This window comes from Nomascus leucogenys, chromosome 7b (genome assembly GCF_006542625.1).
Source record: "Nomascus leucogenys isolate Asia chromosome 7b, Asia_NLE_v1, whole genome shotgun sequence".
Taxonomy (NCBI): domain Eukaryota; kingdom Metazoa; phylum Chordata; class Mammalia; order Primates; family Hylobatidae; genus Nomascus; species Nomascus leucogenys.
In genome coordinates this window covers 68,139,913-68,155,549 of record NC_044387.1, presented here as the reverse complement: position 1 = coordinate 68,155,549, position 15,637 = coordinate 68,139,913, and the positions used below count along the sequence as shown (strand labels likewise).

Genomic DNA, 15,637 nt, shown 5'->3' with positions numbered 1-15,637 from the left:
TTAAAACATTATAAAATAAAACAAATTAAAAAGATACCACTTCAACAAAATCTATTTTTTATTCTTTTCTTGTTTTGATTCTCATAGGCATAGTTTGAATAGACTATAATCATATGACTCACAATTTTTAAATTTTAGCTTTATTTACATTAAAAATACTCTCCTATGTTTCTACATGGGCGTGGCACTTATCAATTTAATGGCTACACAGTATAACAAGATTTTGATATAATTTACTTGAATCTTTTTTCTATGTTCAAATCATTTCTAGTGTTTCACAGTTGTGAATAAGACACCTATAAGCTTGTTTGTACATATAATTTTTTTCTCTTTCTGAATGATTTTTCTGGATTAATTATCTTGAGTGGGATTACTGGATCAGGGAATAAATAGGTGGCTGAAATGCCTTAACAAAGAAGTTTCTACCAAGTGCGTGTCAATGAATGCTTGCCTGTGTTAGAATTTATTATTTATTCTTATTTGCCACTTCCATAAGGTACAGTGCCACCCCTATCTTTACCTCTGCACATCTTTAATTAACAGCAAACTTGATCATTTGTAATGGTTGTTAATAATTTATATCTCTGATACCATATGGAGGTTTGGAAGCTAAATGCTAGCAGCAAGAATTCTTTTTTAGAGATAGGGTCTTACTCTGTCATCCAGGCTGAAGTGCAATGGCACAATCATAGCTGCAGCCTCCAACACCTGTGCTCCCTTAAGGGATCCTCCTACCTTAGGCTCTCTAGTAGCTATGACTATTGGTGCCCACCATCATGCCAGGATAATTTTTAAAAATATTTTTTGTAGAGACAAGGATCTCGCTATGTTGCCCAGGCTAGTCTCGAATTCCTGACTTCAAGCCATCCTCCTGCTTCAGTCTCCTAAGGCTGAGCCGCTGCAACTGCTTGGCCAATTCCAATTTAGAAGAGAATCAGGTGTGGTGAATTAAAAGACAGCTGCAAATGCTTTACCACTTCTTCAGTTGAGTTCTTAAATTGAGCTGGCCTGTGACTACTTTGATCAATTGAGTGTGGGTAGAATGATGTTTTGCAGTTCCAGGTCTGGCCTCTGAAAGGAGCCTTGAGCCTGCTGGAGCAAAAACATTGAGAGGACCCTGAGACTACATGGAGGGAGAGATGGGCTCTGCTGAGCTCAGACTTCCAGCTGTCCCTGCCAAGGTGCCAGGCATGTGAGTGTTGCACCTCTGACACAAGCTCAGAGTCAGCTGAAGTCCACCAATCCCAGCTGAAGTGACAAGGAGCAGAAGAATTGCCCAAATTCCTGACCTTCAACATGGTGAGATATGATAAAACGGTTGTTGTTCTGAATTGCTAAGTTTTGGGGTAGTTATCAAAGAGAAATGGGGTAGCAAAATTAACCAGTTGCCTGATCTTGAAAATAGAATAAGATAAAAGAACAAATAACTCAGTGCAATAGTGAACAGACTCCCAAATAAGATCCTATTGCCCTAGCCAGCCTTGGACTTTGTCCAGTTCCCTGCTCATGTCTTCTGGCTCAGACCCTTCCTCTGTGTCTTCACTATTGTCATGGTGCAATAGAAAACTATAACACCAGGAAAATAAGGAGAAACCAAGTCCAACTCTAACAAAGAGGTTTTTCTGAAAACCACCTTCATGTTTCTTGAGTTAGGATATACCTTTGAGAATATCACAGAGACCACTGAGCAATTATTTGAAATGATGGGTTCAAGAACTGACATCAGCTTTTCAGCCATATAAAACAAAGCTGCCTTATTAATGGATCTTTGCAACTTTTCCAAGTATCTAATAACACATCACTCTGGAATAGTTGTTAAAAGAGTTTTATCTTTTTATAGCCTTCTTCCCCAGGCAACTTTTAACAAGTTGGATCTGTACCCAGACCTTTTTACTGGTCTGACCCCATCATCATCATCTTCCACTTTAACACAACTTTGCAAAGAACAACAGTGATCCCTCCTACCCCCCTCCTACTGCTGCTTTTTTTTTTTTTTTGCCTCCGAACATACTCAAAGTAATATATAAAACTTGTCACTTTCAGCATGTAAAAATACCTATTTTAATAGCTGGTAATGGCTGGTTATTCATTTCTGTTGGGAAAAGTTTGTTCGTTATAGAAGTATACTGCCTTAGAATTAAAAAGATAATTCAATGAAAAAGCTGGATAGGGGTCAAAATTTGTTTCTGAATTTCTTCAGTTCCTGATTTGTCTTTTTCTCAAATGACCAAGGATGTGAAACTAGATTTGCAGAGGAATTATTCAAAAAGTTAAACTGAGACAAGTCCATAGTTGAAATTAGCAATGAAAGCCTATCCATTCTGGCAGAAATCATGTGCTTTCTCGCAGTCCTGTTTACCTTATTCAGATTAAAAGCTGATAGTGAGAAAGCTAGATCTTTTCTTTGATCTTACATCATTCTGTAATCATTGATTAATGAAGTAATAAAGAAATCCTATAGAACTTAGATGTATGGTTTCTCTCAATTTTCTTTCAAACAACTCTGAAATGTGAGATAATTATGTTTTTAAAATACTGTGTAAAAAAATCATGAGAACTCTTTGTACTGGGCCATAATTTATTCAGCTCATAGAATGAAAGTAGGGATTCACAAACTGCAACAGGTTCCAAACTCCCTTTTCATTCCTTGTTTCATTTTAAAAAGTGTTGTTTTTTTTTTTTTTGTAGTAGTAGTAGAATATAATGCAACCAAATAAAGAGTTAAAGCAAATGGAATCTTATCTTCAGGAATTAAGTGTGAATGATTCATTCTCTCGTGTGAAAGCTTTTGAAATAGAAATGTCAAATAGATTCCCTACATACAAGTCCTGAAGCTTAGGGTCAATACCAAATGAAATGTAAAAACAGTAAATTGTGTGTCTAGGGAACAAAGAATGATTAGTTTATTTTCAAGGAAAAACCTTTTGGATTAAGGCTGATTTTTGTGAGAGTGGAATTTTAAAATAGTTCATCTCCTTGATCTACAACTCAGATCAAATCTTAATGAGATAGATTCTTGGCATCATTTTTTCTTACTTTCTTTTTTTTTCTTTTCTTTCTTTTCCTTCCCTTCCTTCCTTCAGTCCTTCCTTTCTTTTTAACTAAGAATCACTCACATTTCATTTGATACACAACTATTTATCGTGATGGAACATCTTATTTCTCTTTCTTCATGCATGAGATGAAGAGAGGAGGTGGTATGGGTGAGGTGACCCGACACTAGATATAGGAATCTATGACCTAACCTTCCCACTATCTCCCCGACTCAACACTGGGCATGATTGAAGCTCCGCATGATGCTCCGAGATCCCCCCAAGGAAGAAAGAGGAGGCAGAACAAAAAAGTGAGGAGGAACCAGCTCTGCCCCCTGGGCCTGTGAGAGGAGTGTCAATTTTTCCCAGCTTATTACTTTTTTTTTAAAAGTTTTATGAATGTTTAATCTGAAGGTTTTAAAATACTATATCTTAAAATACATTTATAATTTTATTCAGAATTTCTACCATTCTTTTAAAGTTCAGAAGGGTCTTCCTTCCCTTTCCAAAGATCAAAAAGATAGTCTATTTTCTTCTACTGCTTTATGGTGTAAACAAAAAATAAAATTCTAAGCCCTCAAATGACTGAATGGACCCCTCCTTTTGGCCAAGGGGATTTCAAAGAAACCTAAAATACGAGTTCAGGCCATGATGGGAAGGGGATGTCGGACCTGCCTCTTCATACTTTCCTCTCTTTGGAATTCAGGCACAACAGGCTAGCATTAACGTTAAAACAGATCTTAAGACTAACAAAACAGGACGGGCGTGGTGGCTCACGCCTGTAATTCCAGCACTTTGGGAGACTGAGGCGGGTGGATCACGAGGTCAGGAGATTGAAACCATCCTGGCTAACATGGTGAAACCCCGTCTCTACTAAAAACAAAAAATAAGCCGGGCATGGTGGTGGGCACCTGTAGTTTCAGCTACTCAGGAAGCTGAGGCAGGAGAATGGCATGAACCCGGGAGGCGGAGCTTGCAGTGAGCCGAGATCAAGCCACTGCACTTTAGCCTGGGCCACAGAGCAAGACTCTGTCTCAAAACAAACAAACAAACAAAAAAAAAAACAAAAAAAAGCCCTAACAAAACAGACTCTCTGTAGCAGTGAGATACCAAATCCCAAGCATGCACTAGTATAGCATTACATAACAGAGAGAAGGCCCTGAAAGAAATAGAAGTATTTCACTCCAAAATATATTTCTTTGAGCTATTTGAAATGGCCCTGTATAGCCATCTCTTGTGGGGAAAATTTACATTCTGTAGATAATTCCCTTCCATTTCCAGGTCTTTTCCTGATCCAGGAGAGATTTAACTAAGAGTCTGGCACCTTTTAAGATCTGATAAGATACATTTACCATCTATTCTCATACTACCTGGAGACTTCATCTACATAGAACCTTGGCTTTCACAACCCTCTTATCCTAACCCCAAGCACTTCTTGTCAGCATTTGCTGACTTCAAATCTTTAGGCAAAACTTAACTCTTTCAACTAAATGCCAGTCAGGGAATCTTTGAATGCACCTATCACCTGGAAGCACCGCCCTGCCCTCCTCACCCAACCTCCACTTCAAGATGTCCCATGTTTCCAGGCCAAACCACTGTAAACCTTACATGTATGGATTTATGTTTTTACCTGTAACTTCTTTCTTCCTAAAATGTATAAAATTAAACTAAACAACCTTGGGCACAGGTTCTCGGGACCTCCTGAGGCTGTGTCACAGGTCATGGTCTTCACATTTGGTTCGGAATACATCTCTTCAACTATTTTTCAGAGTTTGGCTTTCTTCATCAACAATGGTTTGAGTTTTTACATGCTTGAGTATAGTGGTTAAGAATGCAGACTATCAACATTTGATTAGTGGCTCCAACACTTAGTAGCCATGCTGACTTGGTTAATCTCTTTCAACCTCAGCTTCCCTGTCTGTAAAGTGGAGATAACACACTAACTATCACAGTTACATAAACTAATTTTTTTTTTTTTTTTTTTTTTTTTGAGACAGAGTCTCACTCCATCACCCAGCCTGGAGTGCAGCTGCTGTTGTCTAACCTCGGCTCACCGCAACTTCCGCCTCCCGGGTTCAAGCGATTCTTGTGCCTTAGCCTCCCAAGTAGCTGGGACTATAGGTGCCTACCACCATGCCTGGCTAATTTTTGTATTATTTGTATAGATGGGGTTTCACCTGTTGGGCAGCCTGGTCTTGAACTCCTGGCTTCAAGTGATCGGCCCACTTTGGCCTCACAAAGTGCTGGGATTACAGGCATGAGCCACCTCACCCAGCCCTAAACTAATTTTTGTAAAGTATTTTCAATAGGGCCTAACACTTAGTAATACTCAGTAAATGGTAATAATTATAAATATTATTATTGATATGTACAGAAGACTTTAACAGGTTTTTTCCCTCAGATGGCTAAATAGCATTATTTATTGATAAATCTTTCCTCCCCCGATTATATTCAAAGTGATTTCAGCCTATATTATTAATACATTCTTGTGTATTCCAGCACCTGAGTCGAGTTTTCTGACTGATTTGTCAGTGTGTTCATGGGTTTGCATTACATTGTTTAAAACACTGTAGCTTTATAGCATTTAAAATGACCACATAGGCCACTGCATTCTAGTCCGGGTGACAGAGCAAGACCCTGTATTTTAATAAAAAGAAAAATCATATAGGAAGAACATGTGTGTAGGACACATTGTTCTTTTTTCAAAATGTCATGATTATTTTCCCATTTCTTTTCTCTACATGAATTTTAGAGTTGTAACTAAAAAATTTAATTAGATATTATAACGAAAATATATGGTTACATCTCTGAAAGAAATGTAACTTGATGATATGCAGCTTGATGAATACAGGAAAAATTTTACTTGTATTAGCAATGTAATAGGTGCAATTTAATGCTTTTAATTTTTAGATAATATAACACTTTGAATGAAAGAAGAAATGATGTTGGGATGCTGGGAGTGGGAACATCAGAGTGAGAATTTATTAGTGAATCAAATCCACATCATAAGTGTTTATTCAGCTTTTTATGGTCTAAGGTACCATGATCTATTTAGCCAAGTGGAGATTATACAGTGGCCACCTATGGTATGTAAGTGTTTTTATGCAGCAGCCTTTAACATCTAATATCATGTAGATGTAACCCAAAGAGACCCTAGACTTTCCTACAAATGACTGAAGGGTCTTATTAATAGATGATAAAATTATTTCTGATCTTTGTGTTTACCATTGCAATGGGAACATTTTTATCAACGGTATGATTGCATTTTAAATTACTAATGAAGTTATTTTTTGTGTTTTATTTTTAATAATACATTTTTATTTTGTGTTTCACAGTTATAGCCATTTATTTATTTATTCCTGGGCTCAGGTGATTCTCCCACCTTAGCCTTGAGAATAGCTGGGACTACAGGCATGCATCACCATGTCCAGCTAATTTTTTGTATTTTTCGTAGAGATGGGGTTTTCCTGTGTTACCCAGGCTAGTTTCAAACTCCTGGGCTCAAGCAATCAGCCCACCTTGGCCTCCTAATGTGCTAGGATTACAGGTGTGAGCCACCATGCCCAGCTGACATAAATTTATAACAAGGATACCATTCTAATTTTCTAATTACTGATTGAATGCACATTTTTATGTTTTAACAGTAATTTTTGTCCTAACAATAGTTATAAATGTAAAATAACAGAATATCTGTAAACACTTTAATGTTCTTTAGGAGAGTGAGTCTTTTATTTCTATAATGATGAGACTCAGGTTCCCTGATAAAGTGATTGTCAGGGAATGAGTTAGAATGAAAACCTCTTCTAAATTGTATGCAGGCTAATTAAATAGGTCATTATACACCACTTGTGTGAGATTATAGTAAACATAAAAGAGTACCACAGATGTGTTATAAAGTTCCTAATTTCATTCTTATAATTGCTGCTATGAAAACCAGAAGGTAAAGAAAATACCATCTAGAAGTTCACAGAATTCAGAAGGGCTTCTTTAGGGAATGCTTAACAATCATGTGTGCGGATTCTGGAAAGACTTCAGGACATTTGATGGAGTTTTCGGAATTGGATAAAGGGATGCTTCTGGTGTTGCCCTCTTTTTAAAACTTATGAAACATTTCAGTCTTTCAAAAAGGCAGGGAGAAGAACATAGCAATATGGTGCACTTATCTCTCACTCAATTAATTAAACATTACAGATATAATTGAACAGTATCTTTTTTATGATAAATTTACCAGGTGAAATATAGGATTTGCATATCCTGGAATCTCCTTTTGACAAAGTTTATTCCATCTAATATGTTAATTTTCCCTTTATTGCCAAAAGGGTGTCAAATGGGTATTCTTGATAAAATGCTCTAGGTACATAATTGTCTGAGCCAAAGATGGCTAATAATCAGCAAATGTGGAAGGCAATTCTAAACAGCAAAGGCAAGATGGTTAATGCTTTAATTCACTTGAAGCTAATCAACAGCTGTCCTGGGCACCAATTCTCTTGACTTCTCTTCTTTTTGAGAAAAATGCTTTTCTAAGCCCAGCAAAAGAGCAAAGGGAAAGAACCACATTACCTGTCGACACTAAGAGCGCAGAGGTTGAGGACGGTGATCCCCACTGAGGACTTCTGCAAAAAGGGGAACAGCTTGCAAAGAAATACGCCAAAGTCATTGTGATCAAAAGGCCAGCGCCCAGCCAGCAGCTGAAAGAAGGAGACACAGTGATAAGAAATGGTAGAGCTGGCATGGAGCATCTGGGCACTTACAGTTGTAGTTTTGCGTCCCAACTTCTCAATTTTATTCACAGTGCTTTCCAGTTAGCACTGTAGCAAAAGAGTATTACTATTGTTATTTTTTTCTTTCATATTTTAAAGCCTCAGCAATTTTTAGTCTGGAAAGATATCGATATAATTTATTATTATTAATATGTAGTAACATGAATATATTGTGATATATTTAATATATAATACTTAATATAGTGTATTAATATTATAATACATACTTATATATTAAATCTATTATAGTTATATAATACATTTTAATAACAGAGGAGATGTGCCTTTGATCTCACATCAACTAGTCATGCTGCCTACTTTTCAAACAGTAGCAAAAGTTTGGGATTTTGGGAGACAGCTCAGCTGAGAAGCAGACAGTGGTTTTTTATCTGTGCTTACTAAACCATGAGTAAAGCAAATAATTTCAACTACCAGAATTGGCAGATTATATTATCTCTGAAATTAAGAATGAAAGGTTAGGGAGAATACTGGAAAAAAAAAAGTGGTGTAGAAGCTACTAATTTTGGCAGCTAGCTAACACCTAAAGCCACTTTGAACTTACATTTTCCTCTGTGCTTAAGGGGCTGACTCTGCTTCAATAGATGTGATGTAAGTGGCTTTTCCCTATGTGGGCTCAAACTTCCCCTTACTATACAGAAAAATGTGGTTACCTTGATCTGTTGGTATCATATGCAGAAAAATCTGTTCTTCCATGTTGACAATTTCCAATCTTGTTTGTAAGGCAAGAGTGGACGCCCTCTAGTGGCTGTGCTGGGTAGCAGGCACATAACAATAGCTACCAGTACTCTGTATTTGTCTAATTAGGTATTATACTAGGAGCATGGGCTTAAATAATAGCTCAGCTACCTAAAAGGGGGAAGGAAGTTCCTGCTGAACATATGATGCCTTTTCAAGTGTGAAAATCGTATTGATTTCCTTTCTAATTTTTTGTTTAGTGACTCAATTTAAACTTACTCAACTCACTAGGAAACAGTATCCTACTAACTTTACAAACTCCTTTTTCTTTTTTTTTGAAAAGTTCTTTTTGCCATAGTAACTCTAAGCTAAGCTTTGAATTTCTTTTCTACTATTTCCAAAAGATGATGTGAGGTTTAATTTCATGGTCAGTGTGATCCATAACATGAGTCCTTTGAAAGAGATTGGGAAACCAGTAGCCCGTAGATAGAGAATGAGAACTTGGTTACACAGGGCAGTCTCTCATTCTTTGATTTTTGGCTAAGACCCTATAAAACTTCATTATAGAAGTTTTCCTTCTTTAGTTTTCAAGATTACTTCCCTTTCTTCTAAATAGTTTTCGAAAAGAAACTTTTTCTTCAATCCAGTTGTGCCTCTGGTTTCTTCTTCATCTCACTATAAACAGTCTCAATTGGTGTCTTCTCAAAATTTCCTCATAAACTTTTGTCCAAGGACAACCGCAAAACTCTTTGCACAAACACTGCCTTCATTTCTTATGGTTTTCATGAAGCTGACAAATAATTATGCCATTGCTGACTGCTGGTTATTAATGCTTGGTGCAAGTGAAGACTTAAAACACTATTTCTGGGATGAATCACACTATAAAAACAAGAAAACCTGAAAACTACTTTTTATAGAATAAGAATTTAGAATTCTGGCCCAGAATTATAATTCTTCAAAGACCACAGATATGTAATTAAAACAGCGTAGGCACGGTTATGAGATATACTCTGGAATGGTTGAATTGTTTGTTCATTCCCAGAGATTAAGAGGACCCTGATAATCCACATGAATGGATTTCCCAATTTACACATCTAACAATGAAAGAAAAGAAAAAGATGTTCTTGCTTAATAAGGGAGACTCTGAAATCCTGTGAAGGTCTCAGTGGCAAGTGCTAAGAAAATGATCCAGAAAAACCACAAATGAACATGGATTCTCTCAGATTCTTCCAATCTCAATTACATTTTTTCCTTTTATATGCTTCCTTAAACTTTTAACTAGGATTAGGTTAGGGTTAGGCATAAAGAAGGACAGAGAGGAAAGACATCATGGAATCAGTGCAAAGCAAAAAGATCATGGAATTGTCTTTCTTTGAGACAAATGGGTGTGTTGTTGTTGGTGGTATTCTTTTTCCTTTTCCTAGGAATGAGCATTGATTCTCCTTGGGAATTATAGATAAAGGGGAAGGAAAGAAATCATTGGAGAAAATTATTAGGTGTAATGACTGTGTAGACTTCCCTAACTTGTATCTCCTTCATTCTGAAAGGATGTGTGGGTAGTAAGTGTCCAATGCTGCTAGGAGGAAATTAGGTCCCTGCCTATAGGCAACATCCCCCTCTTTTCCTTTTCCTCTCTGGTTCCATGTGGCTTCCTCAAAGAGGCCCTCATTAACCATCTAACCTCAAGCAGAACCTGCTTGTTAATCTCTTCCATGGAACCAGTGTTGGAGCAGTCCTACATTCAAAATCTCCCTTCAGCTTGCTCTGCTGGAGCAGAAGCAAGAGTCCTCATGGAGGCAAACAGTGGGGCTCATCGGTTTCTCTTATTTAGCAGAAGCGCTTGGAGCTTCTGAAGGACTACTGGGAATGCATCCTGTTATTTACTAGCACTTAAAATTAAAAATATAATACATAAGATGGTAAAAATTAAGCTGTATAAAAGCTTATCTAATGAAAAGTTAAGTCTCCCTTCCAATCAAGGCCCCCAAACTCCCTGCCCAAAGGCAACCACTGTTAATTGCTAAGTGTGTTTTCTTCCAGAAAACATCCTACGTACATAGAAGCATATGCTTTTTTTTTTTTTTTTTTTTTTTTTTTTACAAAAAGAAAACAAGTGGGAACATATGGAAATAATCTTTTAGTACTCTATTATGATCTTTTTTTCCCGGAGTAATTTTCTGGAGAGCAATTCTATTGCTTAATCAAAAAGTTTTGATTTTTAAAAGCATGTTAATGAAATAGACTAGGAGAGGAATAAATAACTGTTTAAGAGAATACATCCTAGACCATGGCAAAGAACTCACTGATTTCATTAATGTTAACAAGCTACTGTCCATTCAATGAAAAAAAAAAAAAAAAAAACCCAAAAGAGTCTGACAAGCTGACGAGTCGTATTGGTTCAAAGGGTTAATCAGGCACCTCAGATCAGTCATAGCTTATTTTTGTTACAAAAGAGTCTATGTACCCTAATATTTATAATTTGCCACCCTCATATTTATAATTTCCAAGGACATTACACAGTACCTAGCACATAGTATTTGTTGGATGAATGGATGACTCCAACTCATTAAATCAGATCATATTTTCATGGTTTGAAATGAGACAGTACCAGTTTTGCCCTGAAAACACATTCACTTTGAAATTTATTTTCTATATGAAAGTTGTTTATCAGTGTCTCAAAGTAGTGCTCCCACTCTTTATGTTGAAAGAAACCTGCCATCGAGTTGTTTGAGGAAGTGGGAGAATACTGTGCTATTTAAGAGCCTAGGCTGAAGAGAGGCTGCCATTTACTCTTTGCTTGGAGACATCTCACTTTGGGCTGTGATGAGACTGCCCACCTTCCTAAGAGCTGCAGGGCAGGCCCTTAGAAGTGAGGCACATCCCGTGGTCTAAATGCACATCATGTTCTCCTCTTCTCAAGCAGATCACAGAAGAACACCACAGAAAGAATCACGGAGACACAGAAGGCAATCTGCTGAGCCAGGATTTTACATGCCTTTGTTCTAACTCAGGGGATTTTTTTATAGTTGAAATATAATTAAAGCCCCTGATCACCACCTGAAAATGAAAGCGCTTCTAAATGGCAGAGATTAATATAGGAATTTTGCATTTGTGTGGTTGATTTGGATTGTATCAAAATCAGCATCATAAAATTGACAGGCTGCATGTTTTAACCCGTCAAAACCAGATTTAGGTAAGAACTTGTACCGTATGATACACTGATATGCACCCTGTTTGTAGAATGGATAGAGCCAAATGCAGGATGTACATTCACCACTGTATTTAGTGCAATGCAAGATCTCACTTGGTTGGGACCTCTTAAGTACGGGAAACATATCTGTTTACATTAGTTTTCTGGAACATACCTGACAACCAGAAAGTAAACAAAAATGTAAGGAGCCAAACAGTTGTGAAATTTATGCCCTAAAGCTCATGTGCTTTAGTCCTCAGCAAACTGCCTGAGTCTTCACCAGAGGGGGACTGATTCTCACTTTACACCCAGTGGTGTAAAGCTTAGCTCTTATTGTGCTCTAGCCCATTGCACATCCAGAGCTATTCATTAATAGAGACTCTCCAGAGGCATAGTTCTCAGTGTTGCCTGTATATTAGAATGATTTTGGGAGCTCTTCCATATCCCAGTGCCTTGGCCATCACCCTAGGCCAGTGCTTATCAACCAGGGGACAATTTTGCCATCTGCCTTCCCCCCACCACCACAGGGGACACTTGGCAATGTCTGAGATATTTTTAGTTATTACAGCTGGGGGTGGGTGTGCTACTGGCATCTAGGGGTAGAGGCTTAGGATGCTGCTAAACATTTTGCAATGTATAGGACAGACACCCCCAACAAATAATCATCCCCCCAATCAAATATCACTGGTGCTGAGGTTAAAAAACTGTGTCCTAGACCGATGAAATTAGAGTCTTTGGAGTTGGGACATAAGCATTAGTAGTCTTTAAGGCTCCCAGGGGATTCCCAAGGACAGCCAAGGTTGTGAATCGTTGCTGTGGAGCAGCAGCTCCCAAGACTTAGCAGCTGCAGAATCACCTGGAGGGCTCATTGAAACACAGATGGCTGGGCCCCATCCCCAGAGTTTCTGATTCAGTAGGTCTGGGGCAGGGCCTGAGAATTTGCATTTCTAGCAAGTTCTCAGGTGATGCTGATGCTGCTGGTTCACCAACCATACTTTGAGGATCACTGCTCTAGAGGCACCATGGTCAGCAAAAATGACAGCTGACAGTCAAATGGAACAAGAGGAGCAGAAAAAGGTATAAAATATAGTCACAAGACATAAAAGATCTTGGGCTGGGTGTGGTGGCTCACACCTGTAATCCCAGCACTTTGGGAGGCTGAGGTGGATTGATCACTTGAGGCCAGGAGTTCGAGACCAGCCTGGCTAATGTGATGAAACCCTGTCTCTACTAAAAATACAAAAATTAGCCAGGCGTGGTGGCACACGCCTATAATCCCAGCTACTTGGGAGACTGAGGCAGGAGAATCACTTGAGCCTGGGAGGCAAAGGTTGCAGTGAGCTGAGATCATGCCATTGTACTCCAGCCTGGGCAACAAGAGTGAAACTCTGTCTCAAAAAAAAAAAAAAGAAAAAAAATCGTAATGTTTGGGGCCATGTAGCCTGCATCCCCTTACACTCTCACCCAAAGACATCAGTCCCTAAAGACATCAGCACATAAAGTCACAGTGCAGTAACAGATGTTCTACTGCCCCAGGCCTCACCAGCTTAGCACTACAAAATAAGGCTGTTCTCCCCTATATTCAAGATGGGTTGTGAACCTATAAGACTTAGGTTCAAGTACGAGATTGACCTGTTGCTAACTGTGTGACCTTGGGTAAGCCAGTTCCCTGTTGTAAGTCTGTGTTTCTGTATTTGCTAAATGGGGGTAGTTCTCATACCTGCCACAAGGATATGATGTTCATTTGGGGTGCTCAAATGGGTTAATGCATATGAAAGAATCCTGCAAACTGAACATATACCACACAAACGTTATTTTGAATTGCTATAATTTGTAATCATAAACTGAAATGTACCATTTATGCACAACCATGAAAATATAAATGAACTTATGCCTCTTTATCCATTCCAGATGTTAATATACCCTGCTACTTAATCCTATTACTTGTACAGTATTTTTGTTATTGTCATGGCATCTTAAAATGGTACAAATAAAACTAGTGGCATATTTTTCTTTGTGCTAATTTTCCTCTCACCCCATCCTGTGAGGCCGAAGGATTCTTCTCCTCTCCTTTATCTCCTGTCTGTCCTAGACAGGAATGAGGGATTTACAAGCACAGTCTGTAATAGCTGCAAACCTCAAAGCAAGGAAAACCTTCTCTTCCCTTCAATATGAATTATTATAGGGTCACTTAGAATTGGACATGACTGACCAGGTATCAGGCTTTAAAAACTGAGGTTCTGAGGTTTTTCTCTCTTTCTGGTGGAGGGACTGGGATGTAAAAGTTGGTACATAGTTGACTCAGTAGCAAACAAAAACATCTTCCAACAGCACAGACTGAGATGATTATAAAGCTTGTGATGCCCAGGACAGGCCATTTATGAGAACGTGCTGTCTGGCCACTGCAGATCTCAAATCAGATACTATGAAATAAGTCACTGTGTGTGACCAATAATAGATTTTGTTCTTCTGTTATGCATTAATTGCTTCAGGATTGAGACAGAGCATTCATACAAATGTCATAAAAGCTATGACATCTCCCTATCCCCTATCCATACACTTTTTCCTTTGAACAGGCTTTTCTTGCCTCCTGACCAGTGCAAGAATTCAGGATGTATGACAAATGCAGAGTAGAGCAGAAATTCCATAAATGGTTTTGACTCTGGCCTTAGGTGCCCTCCATGAGCTGGGGGGATGGAGAAGCCCTCCTTTTAATCAAGACAGCTGGCTTGGCATAGTAGCTCGAGCGTGGGCCCTGAAGCTGGATTCCTTGGGGCAGATTGACCCTAAGCTCTGCTGTCTTCCTGATCTTGTGACGTTGGTGTGCTCGTTAACCTCTGTGCCTGTTAGTTTTCTCTTCTATAAAATGAAGATCGTTCTGGTAGTTACCGCAGAGGATTACTGTGGGCCAGTGAAGAGAGAGTCCAGAGGAAGGGCTTGGCAGAAGTCAGAATATGGAAGTGTGAGCCATAACTATTGATGGTTCATGGTTATGGTCACCCATGGTCCAGGTCACCAGGTGCAGGGTGGTGGCAGGCCACACAAGAACAAAAGACCCCGCTCTCTAGGAACTCATTCCTAGAAGATAAGCAGAAATAAGGGCTTCTCAAGAAGCTCTAAGCAATCTTCCCTGGGGACTCCACAGAAGAAGAGGGTGGTGTGACCTAACAGTAAAGAGAACAGGCTCGGATGACTTTGTCCCCTGGCGTGACTTAGACATGTTAACTGTTCCTCATGGAAAACTGCAGATAAAGAGAGTGCCCATGCATATGGTTGATGTACTAAATGGGTTCATACATGAAAAGCACTTACAGCAGGGCCTGATCTATAGCAAATCATAAACGTTAGTTCCTGTAGGAGATGGATTCTGAGGAACTGCTTCTTGCTAAACTGCATTTAGATGGAAAGAGATGGAATTGTTGCTACTCACTAACCACATCTTTCACTATTGAATATTCGGTGTTTCAGTCTCTGCTGAGGTCTTCACTTTTTAGAATCTGAAATACATAGATGTTAATAACAACAAGGTGGATGAGAGGAAACAAGGAGAAAGAGAACTTTTTAAAGCCAGAGTTCCAGAGCCATGAAGATTTTTTCCTTCGAGGACAGATTATTCACCCAAGATATGGGCTTATCACCCCTGAGAATCTCAGTCACCTGAAGGCTGGGAATCAAGAGGAACATGTCTTTTTAATAACTCTCTTTGCTGTAAGAGTACCAATCCAAAAGTGAGGGACTTGAGGCTTTTACTTATTTTGTAAGCATACGACCAAAGGATCACTGGATAGAGAAGAATGGAACTTTAAAGAAGAAAAATTAGAGAGCCTCAATATTGAAATTGCAAGGTTTGTGCTGATTGTGTGTGTCAATACTTTAAGGTTTAATTCATAATGGAGAGAAGACTCATGCTAGAAAGAAAGAACCTTGGTTTTCCTGGAATGGAGAAAAGATTTTCCATG

The 15,637-nt window shown here is 38.6% G+C and overlaps 1 protein-coding gene across 2 annotated transcripts in view; it reads right to left on the bottom strand.

The window, feature by feature from the left end:
• Positions 1-15,637, bottom strand: part of EDNRA (endothelin receptor type A) — a 64,141-nt gene that overhangs the window by 17,057 nt on the left and 31,447 nt on the right. The window contains exons 3-4 of one of the 2 annotated variants that reach the window (XM_030816213.1): positions 7,593-7,720; positions 41-1,092 (exon numbers count right to left, since the gene is read on the bottom strand). In XM_030816213.1, coding sequence (XP_030672073.1) covers positions 924-1,092; positions 7,593-7,720 — 297 coding nt within the window. In that variant the 3' untranslated portion in view covers positions 41-923. Of the gene's footprint in view, positions 1-40; positions 1,093-7,592; positions 7,721-15,637 lie in introns of those variants that run through there. The other variant, XM_003257784.3, reaches the window with a different exon arrangement.